The 18429-nt window shown below is 41.4% G+C and overlaps 1 protein-coding gene across 1 annotated transcript in view; it reads right to left on the reverse strand.

Annotated features, from left to right (window-relative positions):
• Positions 1 to 18429, reverse strand: part of LOC136844161 (uncharacterized) — a 340577-nt gene that overhangs the window by 294253 nt on the left and 27895 nt on the right. The window contains exon 3 of the mRNA XM_067113178.1: positions 12715 to 12757. Within this exon, the coding sequence (XP_066969279.1) occupies positions 12715 to 12757 (43 nt within the window). The remainder of the gene's footprint in view (positions 1 to 12714; positions 12758 to 18429) is intronic.

Below are 18429 nucleotides of genomic sequence, written 5' to 3' on the forward strand. Positions count from 1 at the left end.
GTAAAACTAGCGGAGTTAATCCGCGCCAAGGGTAGACAATAATTTGTTGTATGTGAAGTGAACAAAAACATCGGACTAGAGAGTCTTGTATTTTTCCCACTTAGAAGAGTCTTGTGACGGTGACGGCAGAGGAGGTGTAGTGAACACCGTCCGACCAAACACCGTCCCCACCGGAGTAGGGGAAACAAGAACATCCGGCCACCAAGCAAAGAAAAACACCAAGGTAAATAGCTGGTGGAGAGAAGATACTGGAAAAGGGTGTATATGAAGAGGACAATATAAGTGTCGTACCGTGTGAACGGCAGAAGACAGTCAGGTGGGATACTCCAACTGGCAACTAGAACACTGTCTCCCCACCCGAGGTGTCTCGGATGGGAAAAGACGCGTACTGACACAAGAAGGGAGGGGATGTATAGGCTATGAGTGTGGGACTCTGGTAGCGACCAGGGAGTGGGTAGGCACACCCCGGGCGCCATGAGAATCTACTCCCTCTCTAAGATCGGACGAACATGTACGAACGATATTGAAAGAGTGGAAGAGATGGAACACTCAAAGACAAAGCAAAAGAATGGGATGGGAAACAGGGTGTGGGAGCACCCCGGTCCCCTACTGTAGTCTCGAAAGGAATGACCGGATAAGGTCAGGTGACGAGAGAACAGCCAATCAATGCAGAGGGAGGGGGTATAGGCTATGGCGAAAGGAAAGGCTAAATCTCGGCCTTGGTAAGATAACATATAATGAAAGTTAACCAAGGGTGGGAGAGGGAGGAGGGGGGAAAGGCGATAGGCGAGAGAATGTGTTAGGAGGGGTAAAACATGAAGTGGAGAATAACCCAAAGATGTGGCTCGGAAGGAGGAGGCAACATGAGGAACCCTCGTTATTCCAGCTTAACTATTAGTACTGTAAAGACTAAACGGAAAGGCCGAAATAGGGAGATGGAAAAGCGCCAGCCCCACTCACCAACCAACGCCACATAAAGGGAAGCCACCATGAATCCCCTACACACAGAGCTCTCTCCTGGCCAGTAGAGGACCGCAAGCCATAGCCTAGGCTAACCTTACCCAGCTGGGGACTGGGGAAGGAAACCCAGGAGAAGTAACTACTCCACCAACTTACAGTAACTTAGCCTAGGCAAAATGAAATGATCTAAATAATCATAAGCGCATGTAGAAAGGAGACCAAGCCTCACGCGATATGAGCGGAGGGAAAATGGCCGACCTTCCAGACAAAAATTTCTCAGATAATATCTGTAAATATCAAAGACATCCGTGCGCTTGGCATAAAATAAGCAATTTAAGCACAAACGTACCATCTCAAACAAAACATCCCAACCCTGGAGGAAGCAATGTCCAAATTATAACGTGTATAACAAGGAATAATGGCGGATAGGCCCGAGGGGAAACTCAAGCCTAAACGACAATAAAAGGGACTCCCCAGAGAAGGGTAATAAAAAATATATATAAAACCCAATTGAATATATATATAATAATAAACAAAAGGGTATAAGGAAAAAGGGGGGACGGGCAAAAAACCCCGACCTAGTCCGAGCCGACATAAGGTCACATGGCGTCGGGCGGTGGGAATGAGACTGACAATAAATCCCCCTAATTATATAACTAGGGGGAAATAAAACTTCTCAACCACCCAAATAAAACATAGAGATGGTACTCAACTTAGGTGATGAATCCAATGAAGATGCCATTGCTTGAAAAAACCAACAAAAGCGCACACGAGGAGAATCACAACAACAGCGAACGCGTGCTAAAAGTGGAATGTGGGTGACGCCGGCTTGTTTACAGTCCGCGAGTGGTGCGGGGTATGTAACGGCACCTCACTCGGTAGGACTTTTGACATTGGGAAGATTTACAGGGCGGAGGCCTGTGATTGTGACAATCTCACCCTTTCTCATACACGACTCCAAACCATGGAGCTCGCACCAGGGGTAGTAACTCCGGCTTAGCTTTTTAGCTTTTCTCTAGTATATTTAGCAATATCTTTACCTTGAAATAAGTGCTGAAAGGTTATTTCACCGGCTGACACAGGTCGAGAAACTCAGAAATATATGAGCATATAGTTGTCTCTTGTGTAAAACCAACTTGTTTGTCCAGAGCTTGCAACTTGCTGACTTTTTGCTATGGCTAAAGCGATTAAGAAAAGTGTCTTTCTAGACAGATCCCTAAAGGAGGACGTCTGCACAGGTTCAAAGGGAGGGCCTGACAACCAATGCAGGACTATGTCTAAGTTTCAAGACACTGGCTGCTCAGACTTTTGTTTCCTGGTGTCAAAAGACTTGACTAAGTCTGAAATATCCGGGTCTGAGGAAATGTTCACACCTCTACACGTGAAAACTGAGTTCAGCATGGATCTGTAACCCTTTATCGTAGACGTCGAAAGGCCTCTCGAAGATCTTAGGTAAAGTAAAAATTTGGCTAGTCGGACTACAGAGGTTGAAGAAGAGATGTTATGTTCTCTGCTCCATCTCCTAAAAACTGCCCAATTAGCCAGGTAGAGCCTTGAAGAAGACTCACATCCACATTTTGAGATAGCATTCACAACTTCTCTTGAAAATCCTTTCGCTCTGACAAGCTTTCTGACAGTCTGAAGCCTGTCAGATTGAGAGTGGACAAACCCTGATTATATCTGTTGAAGTGAGGTTGTCTGAGAAAATCTTTCCTCTGTGGGAGGAGCCGCGGAAAGTCCAACATAAGTTCCAGAAGGTCTGGAAACCACTCTTTTTGAGGCCAAAAAGGAGCTACTATGACCATCGATGTGTGATAGGAAGTCTTGAATTTGTTGATCACGTCTCTTACTAGACTGAATGGAGGGAAGGCATACATTTCCGGGTGTGACCAATCCTGAAGCATCGCATCCTCTGCCCATGCCTGAAGGTCTGGCGCAAGAGCAATACAGGGGGAGGCGATGGTTCATGGACATTGCAAACAAGTCTATCCACGGTGTTCCCCACCGTTTCCACAGGTCGGTGCACACCTGTGCATTCAGCGATCATTCTGTGGGTAGAATCTGTTTGCAATGGCTCAATACGTCCGCTTATACGTTTAACTTGCCCTGAACATAGTGGGTGAGATCTGTGTATTACTCTTGTGCGCCCACAGAAGAAGATCCCTGGCTAACTTGCACAGCAACAGAGAGTGAGTGCCTCCTTGGTTTCAAATATAAGCCAGAGCTATCGTGTTGTCGGCATGAACCGCAATCACTGAGTCTCGAGTTACTACGGCAAAATGTTGAAGCGCCAGGTGAATTGCCTTTTACTCCTTCAGATTTACGTGCAGTTTCCTCTTTTGAAGGGACCACTTCCCTGACACTTCCAATCGTCCTAGTGTCCCTCCCCAAACCAGGTCCAATGCGTCGGAGAACAATGAGAGGTTCGGGTTCGCATGAGATAGGGACTTCCTTGAGTGGAACCTTCCTTCTATGAGCCACCACTGAAGATCTTCTTTTATTTCCTGTGTGATGGGGAATATGAAGGAATCTGGAAGAATCTTCCTGTTCCAACTGGCCTTCAGAAAGAACTGCAAAGGCCTTGCATGCAGTCTCCCCAGAGGAACAAACATCTCTACAGAGGAGAGAGTCCCTAGCAGGCTCATCCAGTCGTTTGCCGAGCAGATTTGAAGACTCAAAAAATGACGGACTTTTCGGGTGCATGACAGTATTCTCTTCTCTGACAAAAAGGCCCAAAAAGCCCGAGAGTCTATCTTCATCCCCAAATAGACTATCGTCTAAGAAGGGGCTAGTTGGGACTTTTCCTGGTTGATTAAAATGCCCAACTCCTGGGCTAACTATAGGGTTTTGAGAAGGTCCTCCGTGCACTTCTTCTGGGATGATGATCGTAGGAGCCCATTGTCCAGATATAGACAAGCTTTCACGCCCATTAGATGAAGCCATTGAGATAGAGGAGCGAGAACCCTGGTGAAGACTTTAGGGGTTGTTGACAACCCCAAGCACAGAGCCCAAAATTGGAAAACTTTGTCCTGAAAGACAAATCTCAGGAATTTCCTGGAATCCCGGTGTATCGGGACATGAAAGTAAACATCTCTCATGTCTATCAAGACCATCCAATCTTCTTGGGAAATTGCAGCGAGAACTGAGCTGTTCGTCTGTATCCGGAACTTTGTGGTTTGGACGAAGATGTTCAGAGCGCTTACATCGGGGACCAGCCTCCAACCCCCCGATGTTTTGGGACTACAAAGAGGCAGTTGTAAAACCTCTCCGATGACAAGTCATCTACCTCCTCTACAGCTCTCTTGTGGAGAAGAGCTGTGACTTCCTTTGAGAGGGATGAAAACCTCTCGGAGCTTACCAAGTACGCCTTTAAGGCGATGGGCACAGGCAACAAAGGTAGACTCTCCTTGAAGGGGATTGCATATCCTTCCTTGAGAACCCGCAGTACCCATGGTTCTACCGATCTGGCCTCCCACTGTCTCCAGAAGTGTAGGAGTCTACTGTCCACAGGTAAATGGAGGACTGAAGTCTCACTTGCTAGAGACTGGTCTAGATGAGGACTTCTTGCTGATAAGGCAAACTGATCTGGGATTCATGCGTGAGTGTGAGGAAGCTCTTCCTCTGTTACCTCGAAAGGGCTGTGGCTGGAGAGGAGAGAAAGGCCGAGGACTAAATGAAATCGCAGGTGTTCGATTAGACTCCTTTGTTTGCTTGGACGACTGAGCTAGGAAGTTGTGAGTGGCCTTTTTTTGCAATTCCATAGCTATCCGCCCTAATATCGTTTGAGGAAAAAGGCTGGCACTGTCCAGAGGAGTGAAAAGAAGAGCAGATCTCTGGGACGGTGTCACTCTTTAGTGATGAAAGAACACCACATCTCTTTTCTTCAGCATACATGATGAAAAAAGAACTCCTGTGCCCCATCTCGAATCGCCTTATCCACACACCACAAGACTCCGAGCCAGTCTGCTGCAAAGTTCTCTTGGAGGGAAGAACAATCCTCATTTGTCTTGGATTAATGCACCCACTGTCCAATCAAGGAAACTGAAGATCTCGAATACTTTAAAAATACCCTTAACTAGGCGGTCAAGCTCAGCAGACGAAAACATAATTTTCGCTGCATTGAAGGCTGAACGACGAGCAGGGTCAATCAGACTGGAGAAGTCCCCTTGAGAGGTGAGAGGAGGTAGAAACTCCTAAGGAAGGAGCTTCCCCGGTTGCATAGAATACATACCTCCTTTTGGGAAGCCGAGAAGAACAAAATACAGCTTTGCCCAACTCCCTCTTCTCAGACAGCCAAGAGTCGATCCCTAACAACGCTTTCTTTGGGAGTCTAGTGGTACACAAGGATTGGCGTAACAAGAACGATGACCCCAGGGAAGAAGAGGTTCCAGAGGAGAAATATGTCAGGAAGCAGAACACAAAATAGTTCAATAATGAGACATAGTCTGATGAGGGCTGTTCTGGTTCAGGTTCCTCCTCTGCTGAGGATACAGCAGAAAGTGCCAAATCCTGCTGCAGTTCTTCTGGTTTCGAAGACGAGGGTTTCTTCAACAGTTGCAGGATATTGTCCAAACATTGGTGAATGGGAAGCAAAGAAGAGTCTTGGGTGCTGATGTATTTGCAGACTTTGTGCGATCTGCGCCAGGTGAGGAGGATACGGCACTGGGAATCTGTGGCACAGGCAGCGCTGAAACAGGTTGACCTGCAGCAACAGGGACGTCTGAATCTGAAGCTTCAGACTCGTATTCCAATGCTGGAGAGCTGGGAGCCAACTGGATGTCTGGAGCTACAGAGTGAACTGAACCTGCAGCAGGCTTATAAGCCACTAGGAGCTCAGATCCAACGGGAGAGGGAGATCCCAAAGCATGCTTACAAGCCAATTGGCGCCTGTGAGCCAATGGGTGCTTACGAGCCAATGGGAATTCAGTGTCCAAAGGAATTCTGTTGTCCCAATAGCTGCAAGAGGGCACTTGATCCTTATGGCGCTTGCGAGGTACTGCTGGATATGCGTCAGCAACGTGCCTCTTCAAAGGCCTAGAAGACTCCTGAAAATGTCGACCGTGTCATTTGGGTTGCAAATCCGAATCATTGGAAGATAAGGTGTTATCCAATTAGACACCTTTCCAGCATTTGGTTGCCGAAACCTGGTAAATAGCAACAGGTTTGGCTGAGGAAGCAACTACCGGTGGGCAAACCCCACTGACTTGGACTTACGGTTTGCCTCCTCCCAGGTGCAGCAGAGTTTGGCAGGGACCTCATCTAGGAGCATTGCACCAACACTTGCACTATGATCCTTATTTGCTTTATCCAAAAGAACTCTTACAGAAGCTCCTACCTGAGCAACCGTATTTACTAAAGAGTCAAATTTCTTACCCTTCCGAGCTTTGACACTGGCAATGGCACTAGGTTCAGAGGAAAGAGAGCCAGGTAACAGAGTTGTAGGGAGAGAAAGAAAAGTAACAATCAGGGAACGAAAAGTCAAAGGTGCAGAAAAAGCAGGTTTAGGAGTAGCAGACACAAGCTCTAGCCTCGGCTCTAGCAGCTGCCTTCCTAAGCCCAGCTTTCTCTAATTTATCCAAGTGACTGATCAACACTTTCCATTTACTTGCATTCCAATCCTTACATTCCTAGCAAGTCAAGTCGGGGGAACATACTTGTCCATGGCAGTGAAAACAAACAGAATGTTCGTCATATTTAAATTAAGTCAACCTAGTATTGCAGCCTTCGCTGCAATACCGGTTACTGGTCACACTTGTGTCTGACATAATAGCCCAAAATTTGAAAAAAGGTAAGCTAAGCTAAACTAAGCTATGCAAATATAGCTCGGAGGTTACCAAATGATCATCAAATCCCCTAATAGACAACCAAACCATCCAGTGAAACTGCAGGCAGTCCTCGGTTATCAGTGGGGTTCCGTTTCTGAGGGTGTAATGATAACTGAAAATCGCTACTAACCAAAAATCGGCGATTTTCAGGGGTTATCAGTGCTGAAAAGAGGTGATTTTCGGTTATCGGCACCTGTGTTAGGTATGCATCGGCACCAATACCCAATTATTGGCGCCGATAAGCGGAAATCGGCGATTTTCGGCGCCGAAAATTGCTGATTTTCATCACTAGACAAGCCCCATAAAACTGGATCGCTGTTAACCAAGCCCGCTGTTAGCCAGGGACTGCCTGTACTCCTGAATTAACAAAACAAAGCTGCTGAACGACCGATGTTTGGTCATCAAGTGGCAGAAACAAACTGAGCTCTTCAGCTATGTTTTACCTAGTCTTCCCTGAAAGTGGGCAGGGCACTTACCTGCACCAAAACAAAAGAGAGCTGATGTGAATTTTCAATTCTTCAGCTGCCATTTAAAGTAGAAACTATAGCTATGTGATTACTTGGTAAGTTTCATATACAAAAGTGGATATTTGTATACTAAGAAATTTCTTTTAATCATAGTATTATGTTTCTCCTATTACTTTTATTCCTTATGATTGGTTTCAACACAAGCCACTATGTACTCTATGACAGACTAAATTATTACAGCGGTTACATCCATACACTCAACAGAAGGGCATTCCTGCTTACCACTCTGCGTATGCATCTGAGGTCCAGAGCACTCCATTGGTGAAGTTTCTGTTTTATTTTTCACACCTGCAATCTCAATCCTAATAATTTTTCTTCAGAAATGCTTATCACTAATAAAGCATTACAATACTGAAATCATTCTTCTTGTGAGCATATTTTTACTAGCTTTCCCTTTCCTTGTCTGCTGATCTACACCAGAGATCACCTGACATAAGTGTCTGTACCTGTCTTTCATCAACTGTTAGGCAGTCTTTCCATAGAGCACTGATTTTGCTTTTTTGGAGTTTTACTAGAAGGTTTATACTGTGTCTTTTAAGTTTTCCTCAATAGCCTCTAATTTTGCATAGTTGTTCCTTCGCTTGCATTTGGGTTTTCAGTAGACTGTACTTTTGATTCTGCAAAGTTAAGCATAGTTCTTTCACTCATAGTATTTAAGTGCTGACACCTGCCTCATTCTCTGCCACTTACTTGCACTTAGGTTATGTTACTTATCTCCTGATTGCTTTCAGTTGAGTGAACTTTAGCTATAACCTTGTTTAGCTTTTTTGCCTTTTACACCATTTACATTTTCAGTTGTGTTTCTATATTTGCTTCATATGCTAAAGAGATAGCACAAATACAGCATTTTGTATAATAAAGTAGTAATTTCATTTATTATTGATCTAACAAATTACATGCTTCCTTTTGCCATTTTTGGTCTTTAATAGTGACTGTGTACTATATTGTTAGTGAATTTTATAAGAATTGCACCATAACATCAGAAACGATGCACTGATGCTCCAGGCAAGCAGTGCTGGGGCCTTATGGCCTGCCTGGAGAAAGACCACCATTTATTTTGCGGTGAGTGTGTAAGGGTCAAGTCATAATTTGACTTGTTAGACATGTAAGGATTTGTCTGTGTCAAAAATATGTTCTGTATTTCAAAGAGAGAGGGGTTTATTCCTTTACATATGAATCCTCATCTCTTCTTTCATAAGCATCAACGTCAAAAGGCTCAGATATGCCAAGTGCACATTTTACAGCATCAAAGTTTAGTACTTAACCCTTAAACGCTGAGCCTCTATTTACAAAAACGTTTCCCGTATGCTGGCGGCATTCAGGAGTTAGCGCCGAAGCGGAAAAAAAGTTTTTTTCAAAAAATCACAGCACACTTAGTTTTCAAGATTAAGAGTTCATTTTTGGCTCCTTTTTTTCTCATTGCCTGAAGTTTAGTATGCAACCATCAGAAATAAAAAAAAATATCATTATCAAATATAAATATTGAAATATATGACAGCGCAAAAAAAAATTTTCATATATAATTTTATACAAATCGCGCTGTGAGCAAAACGGTTAAAGCTAACGGGTTATTTTTTTTTCTTTGTATTGTAAACTAAATTGCGATGATTTTGGTATATAACAAATTGTAAAACAATCAAAGCAACACAGAGAAAATATTATCACAAAATGATGCATGAATTCGTAACGCGAGAACATAAAAAAATGTTTTTTTCAAAAATTCACCATAAATCAAAATATTGTGCTAGAGACTTCCCGTTTGTTGAAAAATGAAGCTAATTGATTGAATATTACTAGACTGTAAGTGTTTTAGCTTACACTTGCAGTTTTCGACCATTTCGGTTGAGTTAAAGTTGACCGAAAGTCGAATTTTTTCTATTTATCGTGATTTATATGAAAATATTTCAAAACTGTTAAAAGCTACAACCATGAGTTATCTTCTGTTGTATTGTACATGAAATTGCGCACATTTTCATATATAAAACTTTATGTAACGACTAATAAAAAACGGTGCAAACATTACGACAACGTGACGAAAGAATTTCCGAGATGTTCGGCTGAGTTACTGCGCGGACGTAAGGAAAATGTTTTTTTCAAAAATTCACCATAAATCGAAATATTGTGCTAGAGACTTCCAATTTATTGCAAAATGAAGGTAAATGATTGAATATTACTAGAATGTAAGAGTTTTAGTTTACAATTGCTCTTTCGACCATTTCGGTCGAGTTAAAGTTGACCGAAGGTTGAAATTTTGGCAGTTATCGTGATTTATGTGAAAATATTTCAAAACTGATAAAAGCTACAACCATGAGCTATTTTCTGTTGTATTCTACATGAAATTGCACACATTTTCATATATAAAAGTTTATGTAACGACTAATGTAAAAGATGCAAACATTACGACAACGTGACGAAAGAATTTCTGAGATGTTCGGCCAAGTTACCGCGCGCAGACGTAAGGAAAGTTTTTTTTTCAGAAATTCACCATAAATTGAAATATTGTGCTAGAGACTTCCAGTTTGTTGCAAAATGAAGGTACATGATTAAATATTACTAGAATGTAAGAGTTTTGGCTTATAATTGCGTTTTTTTACCATTTCGGTCGAGTTAAAGTTGACCGAAGGTTGTCATTTTGGCAGTTATCGTGATTTATATGAAAATATTTCAAAACTGATAAAAGCTACAACCATGAGTTATTTTCTGTTGTATTCTACATGAAATTGCGCACATTTCCATATATAAAATTTTATGTAACAACTAATATAAAACGGTGCAAACATTACGACAACGTGATGAAAGAATTTCTGGCGCGGACGTAAGGAAAAATTTTTTTTCAAAAATTCACCATAAATCGAAATATTGTGCTAGAGACTTCCAATTTGTTGCAAAATGAAGGTAAATGATTGAATATTACTAGAATGTAAGAGTTTTAGCTTACAATTGCGTTTTTTTACCATTTCGGTCGAGTCAAAGTTAACTGAAGGTTGAAATTTTGGCAGTTATCGTGGTTTATATGAAAATATTTCCAAACTGATAAAAGCTACAACCATGGGTTGTATGTTGCTGTATTTTACATGAAATTGCACACATTTTCATATATAAAACTTTATGTAATGGCTAATAGAAAACAGTGCAAAACTTACGACAAAATGATGAAAGAATTTCTGAAATTTTCGGCCAAGTTACCGCGCGGGCGTAAGGAAAAAGCTTTTTCAAAAATTCACCATAAATCGAAATATTGTGCTAGAGACTTCCAATTTGTTGCAAAATGAAGGTAAATGATTGAATATTACTAGAATGTAAGAGTTTTAGCTTACAATTGCGTTTTTCGACCATTTCGGTCGAGTCAAAGTTGACCAAAGGTTGAAATTTTTTGTAGTCGACGTACGGTATGTCCACTTGGCACCCAACAGACAATTTTAGTCGACGTATGATACGTCCAGTCAGCGTTTAAGGGTTAAGAGCATGCTCTATCCTGTACTTCATAAGATGTAAGAGAATCTTTACCTGCTATCAAAGAATTTTCCAGGCATAAAAAACCACCTTCCTCATAGGGTTACAAAGTACTGACCATGAGTTCGGAGGTCTAAGCTGTTCTGGTTGTGCATTGTATAGTACCTGCTCCCACAGGGTTCACTGCATGACTTGAGCAGCACTGCTTTGAATTCTAGCAAGCATTACCCTTCCCATTCATTCTTATAGTTCACAAATTGTGGATATTAGTGACTCCTCTTTGTATAGCCATTCAAACAATTTTCACCACACAAATGTGTCACACAAGCACTCTTCTTAACCTCTGTCCCTTCAGGCATGAAGATGTGTCATACCAAGAGAGAGAGAGAGAGAGAGAGAGAGAGAGAGAGAGAGAGAGAGAGAGAGAGAGAGAGAGAGAGAGAGAGAGAGAGAATAAGCACCTATATCTACAAGTACAAGTACCCATAATTAAAATGAACTACAGACAGTATTCATTTAAATGATAGAGAAGTAAAAACTGACACCAAAACAAAAAAAAAATACAAACCACAAAGAATGACCAATTACCTAATCATTTCTCTAAGGCTGACTTGACAGCCAGCATTCTAGATTGAGTACGGTACTTTATATCTTGATAGTTAATCCATACATGCATGTAAAAATAATATACAGGACAAAGTTGGAAAAATGAATGTTTATAATTTTCTTCAATTATTCAATTCGCAATTTTGGGCAAGGCAATAACAAAGCTAGGAAATTATATTTTAATTTTGAGTGATGATGGTTTATTTTTCTGGCAAGGGCTAGTTCTGAGGCCATGCCACAAAGAGAGAGAGAGAGAGAGAGAGAGAGAGAGAGAGAGAGAGAGAGAGAGAGAGAGAGAGAGAGAGAGAGAGAGAGAGAGAGAGAGAATGATTACCTACCTAAAAAATTTTTCTCTGCAGCTGACTAAGAAAGGATAAAAAGATAAAGCATTTTTGCTTTTAAAAATTGAAAAAATGAGTTCAAAATTGGTAAAATTTAATGTTTTACTTTCTGTATGTTTAAAAAGCTTTCTTTAAATAAAAAAATAGTTTAGAAATTAGAAAAATTAGGATACAACAAACAGATATGTATAATTTCCTGGTTTTCTTAATTGCAAATTTAAAATTACACATTTTCTTTAAAAAAGAGCTATTTCAGAATAGCATAAACCAACAGCATAAATTTTCCCAGTTCTGTCCACAAATTTCATATCTAATATATCAAATTTTAAAAGTAATTTACATTTTTTCTAGGTATACAAACCAGTCTTTTGTACAGAAGCATCCTTCAGCACAAGCTGGAATTGGTTGTTGAACTTGGTAACAAGGTAGTTAACTGGTGGTTGTTGGGAAACAGGTGATAACAGAGAAAGTCATTGCAGGTCAGCAAAGCATTATTCTTTTGTTTATTTTGAATGTCGATTACATTAATAAAGCAATGATATAAGATAACTTTAACAGTACAGTAGTCAGATTCGTCCCAAATAAATGACACTGTTTCTTGAAAACAAAACCCAAACATAAAAAAGTCATGAGGAGCACAGCACGGCATCCTTACACAACAACAGCCAAAGAAACGCCTTAATGGCAGTGGGCAAGTGAGGGGTATTCCCCTCTCAGTCCCCAAAACCACTAGTTAATGGCCTTTTACCAAGATCTACGACCATTCCAGCTCACGCCTAGGATATTTCACATATAAAAGGCGATGGTCTGTACTTCTTTTGGAACAAACGAAGATAAAACTGTCACTATCTACAAGAGGGAGGGTGAATGGATGCCCAGACAGGACTGTAAACTAGAGCAAACCCTGTATTTTTTTCTCAACTGCTACATGAATGTTCAGTAAGATTTATAAAAATGAGGAATAGATTACTTAAACAATAAAAGCATAATAATACTACTCACAAAGGTGGTTGAGTAGAATCTGTGGGGTTGACAATCACAGGATCTGAAAAAAAATAAAAATAAAAATACTAAAAGGCTGTAAGTAAAGTCTTGAAATTGAATTGCCCTATTAACTGAAGCTAACCAAGCACTGAGTACAGTAGTTTCACAGCAGTTATCCCTTGTTTCACATAGCAGTGCTCTCACTTTCTGCTTACACCTGTTAATCACAGTCAACTTCTGCAGGCAAAGAGTAAAGAGGCAATTCCTAGTCAAGTGATTATCTCTATTTTATATTACAAAAGATGTGCTAAGAATCATGGCTAGAGTGTATTGGGAAGATCATATTACACATGAGGAAGTTGCAGAGAGATGTGTTGTGTCCAATAGCTTAAAGACAGAAGCCTTTTAAGATCAGTTATTGATATGGTTTGAACATAAGATTAGTGGGAGGACTTATAAGAAAGCTGTAGAAATAAAATTATCAAGACAAAAGACCTATATGGAAGTACAAAAAATCATGGATGGGGAACTGGACTGGTTGAGAATTCAATCAGATAATGCACAGGAAAGAGAGGAGCAGTGAGAACTTTTCATGTCTAACCACATATTAAAGGGAAAATCTGATAAAAAAAATTTATGACAACAATGATGACACCAGTTTCCTGATTCCACAAATTCTGCCCTTATTTAATTTCCATGGCCCTGATTAATGCTACATAAGCATTCATGGGAATATTTTGGTTGATCTACACACAGTGATGCAGTGATGTCATTTTTCTTTGCTTTTTAAGACCTTTAATTTTTTTATTTACTTCCTGCAAAAGAAGGATCCCACATTCTTCGACATTTAAAGCATCTTCATATATTACTTAAAAAAGAGTACATGACCTGTAGAGCAAACAATTTCTATGTGCATCTATGGCACTTTTTGAATAAATGCAAATCACTAAGGCAAAATAAGGTAATAAGAACAGATTTCCTGAATGAAGGTGGGAGAACAATTTAGATGTGCAACTATGGTACTTTTTGCATTAATGTAAATAGCAGTATTTTGCAATGTTTTTTTTCTGCTTATGAAAATTGTGCTATACTGTAAAACCAAGAACTGGGGTATTTTCAGCCATTCACCTTTCAAGACAGTGAAAAGAGGGAATTGGAGTAGTAGGACAGCAAGATAAGTAATTTTCACAAATGTACATGATCAAACTTAATGCATAATCCAAGGTAGAGGGTGCTGGGTTACTGGAGATATTTTCACCTCTTTCTTTTGATCTCTCTACAACTAACTTTTCAGCTACTCTAGCAGTGCCCTACTTAAATTTTTACTTTTCATTAATGAATAAAATGTGTGAGTTCAAAATAGCAAATTTTAAAAGTAATTTGTATTTTTCCTAACATACAAACATGATAAGAATTTAGCTTACGAACACAACTTGGAACAGCCATTCAAACTTACTAACAAGGTGGTAAACTACCAACAGGTAGGAGGAAGCTCTGCCTACCTACCAGTCTGCAATCCACTTTGCGTTCTGGCCTAAGTGCCAGAGTGAGGGGTGGCTGAGGTGGGCCATTCATGTAAAAAAAACTTAAGGTTTATATGTTAGGAAAAATACAAATACTTTTAAAATTTCCTAGCTGTTCCTTAACAAATACAAACCTTCATTCTTTACATAGGAAACTTACCCATTGGTGAGAGGAATATGGGTACTGTGAACTGACAGGTAGGTTTGCCCAACTTGGGGTGCTACCTTCCTGGTCCATTTAGGAGCAAAGAAAGGGGCACTGCACCTCTAATATACTGGACAAATGGGATGTAGCAGTTGCTAAAATTCCTGACCATTAAGTAAAGGGTTTGTACACCATTACTCAATCAGGCTGTAAGAATCCATACCAAAATGTCGTAGACCATAAAAACAAGCAAATACGATCAATGAGTTTGCTTTATTGTTTGTTCTCCTGTCTCCTTGCCAATGAAAAGATTGGTCCCCAGCCAGATAGCTATCCTGAATTCATGTACATCCTACTTGACTCTCCATTTACTGGAGAGGAAGGAAGAAAGAGAAGGAGGGAACAGAACATGTCGCCCCTATCCTGTCTCCAACTCACTGAGTAGCTACCACTGGTCCCTGGAAAGCATGTCCAAGGCCAGTGGGCAACATTCAGTAGGGAAAACATTGCATAGATGACCATATCCAATCACCTCTCTCTCCACATAATACCTGAAAGCAGACAGGTTCCTACTGAGTGCAAAGCATAGGGTGTTGCCCCTACTATCATGAGCTTTCATGAAGAGGAAATGCCTGAGGCCCCATACAGAGCCAGGAGACAAGTGTACCTGGAAAACTCCTTCCTTAACTCTGATAGTACTAACTAAAAAGTCATCGGCATACAAATCTGAGGTGTCGAGTTCCTTCAAGATAATACTGCAAGTCTCAAACAGATCTCAGAAGTATCTCGCAAGAGTTGCTACTGAAAAGTCCTTCAGCAAAGATAAAAAAGTTTCAGACTGACGTGAACAACAGTTCTGAAGCTCGCTACAAAATTCCAGGACAATTCCGAACAAACAGATCTCCATCCTCTAGTGTGCCATACATATGAGAGCCCAGATTACCGGCCTATACCTATGCCGATGTCAAGGCTAAACAAGAAATAGCCTCCATGTTCAGACCTATGTCTGACAAACCTCGAAAAGACTCAAATAGGATATATGAGTCAAACTCCTAAAAGAGGCAGTCAAGACCCTAAGGGGTTTAATTCCTGAGAAAAAAGACTTCTAGCTTCTCAGAAGTACAAAACACCTCCCTCAAATAGGAGAGATCTACTCCTAGAACCAAAACCAAACTAAAAGCCAATGCAGAAAGAAACTTCAGGGGCAAAGGTAGATGAGAACACAACCACTACCTGCTGACAAGCAGCTCTGACCAGAGATACCTTGTCTCCAACAACAATAATTGGTGACGATTCTAGTCTTGTAGACAGCCACTTAAGGAACGAAAGTAATCAAGAGCTCCTATTGAGAGCAAAGAGAGAACTCTCTTGTTGGGGGGAGAGGTTGCAAAACATCCAGGCAAAAAGTGCCACTCTCAACATCCTGAGTTACCAAACCATGAGCAGCTGGATCCGAAGCTTAACTAGACAGGAATATCTCTTAAGACCTCCAGCCACAGAGCAGGAATGTCCAGATATTACTTGGCAGAGACACATGCCGTTGATTACTTACTAAAAGGCAAAATGGCAAAGACATAAGGTTCAAGGTTGCATTCCAAGAAAGAAGCCTTTCTCTATGCTTAAACCAAGAAGAAAGAACCCTAGAAGAAAGAACCCCGGAGCTACCTCTTGTGCCAAACTGTAGCCAGGTGTAAGCTCAGAACCTGGAAATCTCAAACAACTTTTTTGCCATAGAGTTATTTAGGGACTATATGTCCTTGTTACCTGTCTCCAACTGAGAGCTGGTGTAAAAAGGTATCTGGATATCAGCCCTAAAATGAGACTTACCACTCTGAGCAATGCCCAAGCATGCATCATACCCCTCACTGGATGTGTCCAACCATGAAAGCATCCCTGGGGGAGAGAACCTAGTGGCACTCCCATGTACAGTTCCCGTCATCCTGCCACAGTCTCGATCCCCTGAAGACACAACCTCTTCAGTCTCAAGTCAGAAGAATAGGCAAAGTTACCCTCGGAACTCATCTCTACAAGGACAACAGGGGAACTAAAGAATTGTGACATCACCATGTGAGTTGTCCCTGATGCAACAGGAACTTGAGCACAACCTCCCCGAGTCTGCTGAGGCAAGTGTCCTATGGAAGGACTGTTGTTGCTGCCAGAAACCAGCAAAGCCAGGTGCTCACCCTCTGGTTGGGAAACAGGATAAAAATCTTGAAGTTCATCACAATTAAACAAAGCAATACCCGAATCCATCTAGCATACTTCTCACAAGAGAATATAAGTTAACACCAATGTACACTCTTCATCAGACCCTGGGGGCAGGTGGTTGAGGTATTTCCGAGACAACCAACATATGTGTATTTGAAAACTACTCATCCTCTTAATTCCTTGATAAAGAGAAGTAGCTCAACCTCGACTTCTAGTGCCAATCTTCAGCATCGCACACCCCTACTAAGGGTGAGGTCCTATTGCAAGCCAAGAATAAGGCGAGAAAATGGACCAGAAAAGAGTAAGAGATGTCAGAGACTCAAAAGAGGTGGGCACATTCTTACAAAAGGTAGCAGCAGGAAAGAATGACCGGTGATGCATTCACCCTTCTCTTCTTCCTCTTACCACTGTTCTGAAAAAGGAAGAATGATGAAAGAAGAGATGAGACTCTACCTCCATGGCAAAAAAACAAGTTGAACCTCCTCTATCCCAGAGACGAGAAGGCCAACGGAAAATGAAAGTTCAGCCACAGTGCCTTACAAGCCCAGGAGTCTACAGGACACTAGCTGGAAAAGACAACCCTCAGTGCCAACAACAACTCAGTGCCAAAATTTTTCCCAGGGACTGGAGACAACATTGAATCCTCCCCCCACATGTAAAAATGGCTCACAAGATGTTGGCCGGTGCACCAGGTAGTCAACAAAGATTACACCTACACAAAAGTATTTTGAATAAAACTGCCTCCTTTAGGTCATCTTCCCCGTAAAACATGCCACATTTTCTACAGATGAGGATCAAAGATGTCGTGCAATGGCCGCCTAAGACATGCATGGTACACAACTGTAAGTCATTACCTTAGTACATGGCAGAGAGAGAGAGAGAGAGAGAGAGAGAGAGAGAGAGAGAGAGAGAGAGAGAGAGAGAGAGAGAGAGAGAGAGAGAGAGACTCCTCACTAAAAGACTGTCTAGCAGTAGACTAAAACAAGGATAAGAGAGAGACTCAAGTTCATTGTGGTATCAGTTTGGTACTGAACAAGATAGAGAGTTCCCCTTTCGATGAGCCACGGGCACAGGAAGAAAGTCACTACATTGGATTGACCCTAAGTGAATTCCCTCTACAGATACAGGTGAAATCATATGGCTATAATCATCACTAGTAGGTCATAAACATGCAAATAAGCTAGAGTCTAAGCTCTGTCAATGGCAAGGAAAAAACTGCGTATAATGGCCCGGTGCTTCCCCAAAGGACAACCAGCTTCCAACTGAGCTTGATGGACTCTATAAAAAGCAGCCTCTGCACTTCAATATCAGAATCCTGATGTACAGGACCTTCAGGTCCATTCCAAGATATGAAAACCCTGAGACACCCCTCCTGTAGGAGGAGGCCCTTCAAAAGCCCACCGGATTATTCCACACTTTGGTGTATAACTCGTTCAGTTCTAACACCGACAGAAGCACGTACTTCTCTGTGAAAAGCTCGGGAGAAAGCATGAAAGCTTCCTATCCTAGCCCTAATGCTTATCCAGTTCCTGTCTCTCAGATAACCTCCAAAAAAAATTAGGAAAAAAAATTAGGAAAAGGGGAAAGGTCCCTGGTACCCTTGCCCCATCTAGTAGAGGCAAGACCTCCAACAGGTGAATAAGGCCAAGAGTGGAAACAGTACTCACTCGTGAAAATATCTGCAAGGGCTATACATGATAGTGCCAAATCCTTCCAAGAAGATGAAACTTTTAGGAAAGAAAGTGGAACCAACCTTACTACGTATTGATGACAGGACCACACAAGTTGTCACTTCCCTGGACCCCTGCAAGCCAAGGTTCCCATACCGGTAGTACTGACACAAAGGCTGGCCTTGAT

This window comes from Macrobrachium rosenbergii, chromosome 12, assembly GCF_040412425.1.
Source record: "Macrobrachium rosenbergii isolate ZJJX-2024 chromosome 12, ASM4041242v1, whole genome shotgun sequence".
In the NCBI taxonomy this organism is placed as follows: Eukaryota; Metazoa; Arthropoda; class Malacostraca; order Decapoda; family Palaemonidae; genus Macrobrachium; species Macrobrachium rosenbergii.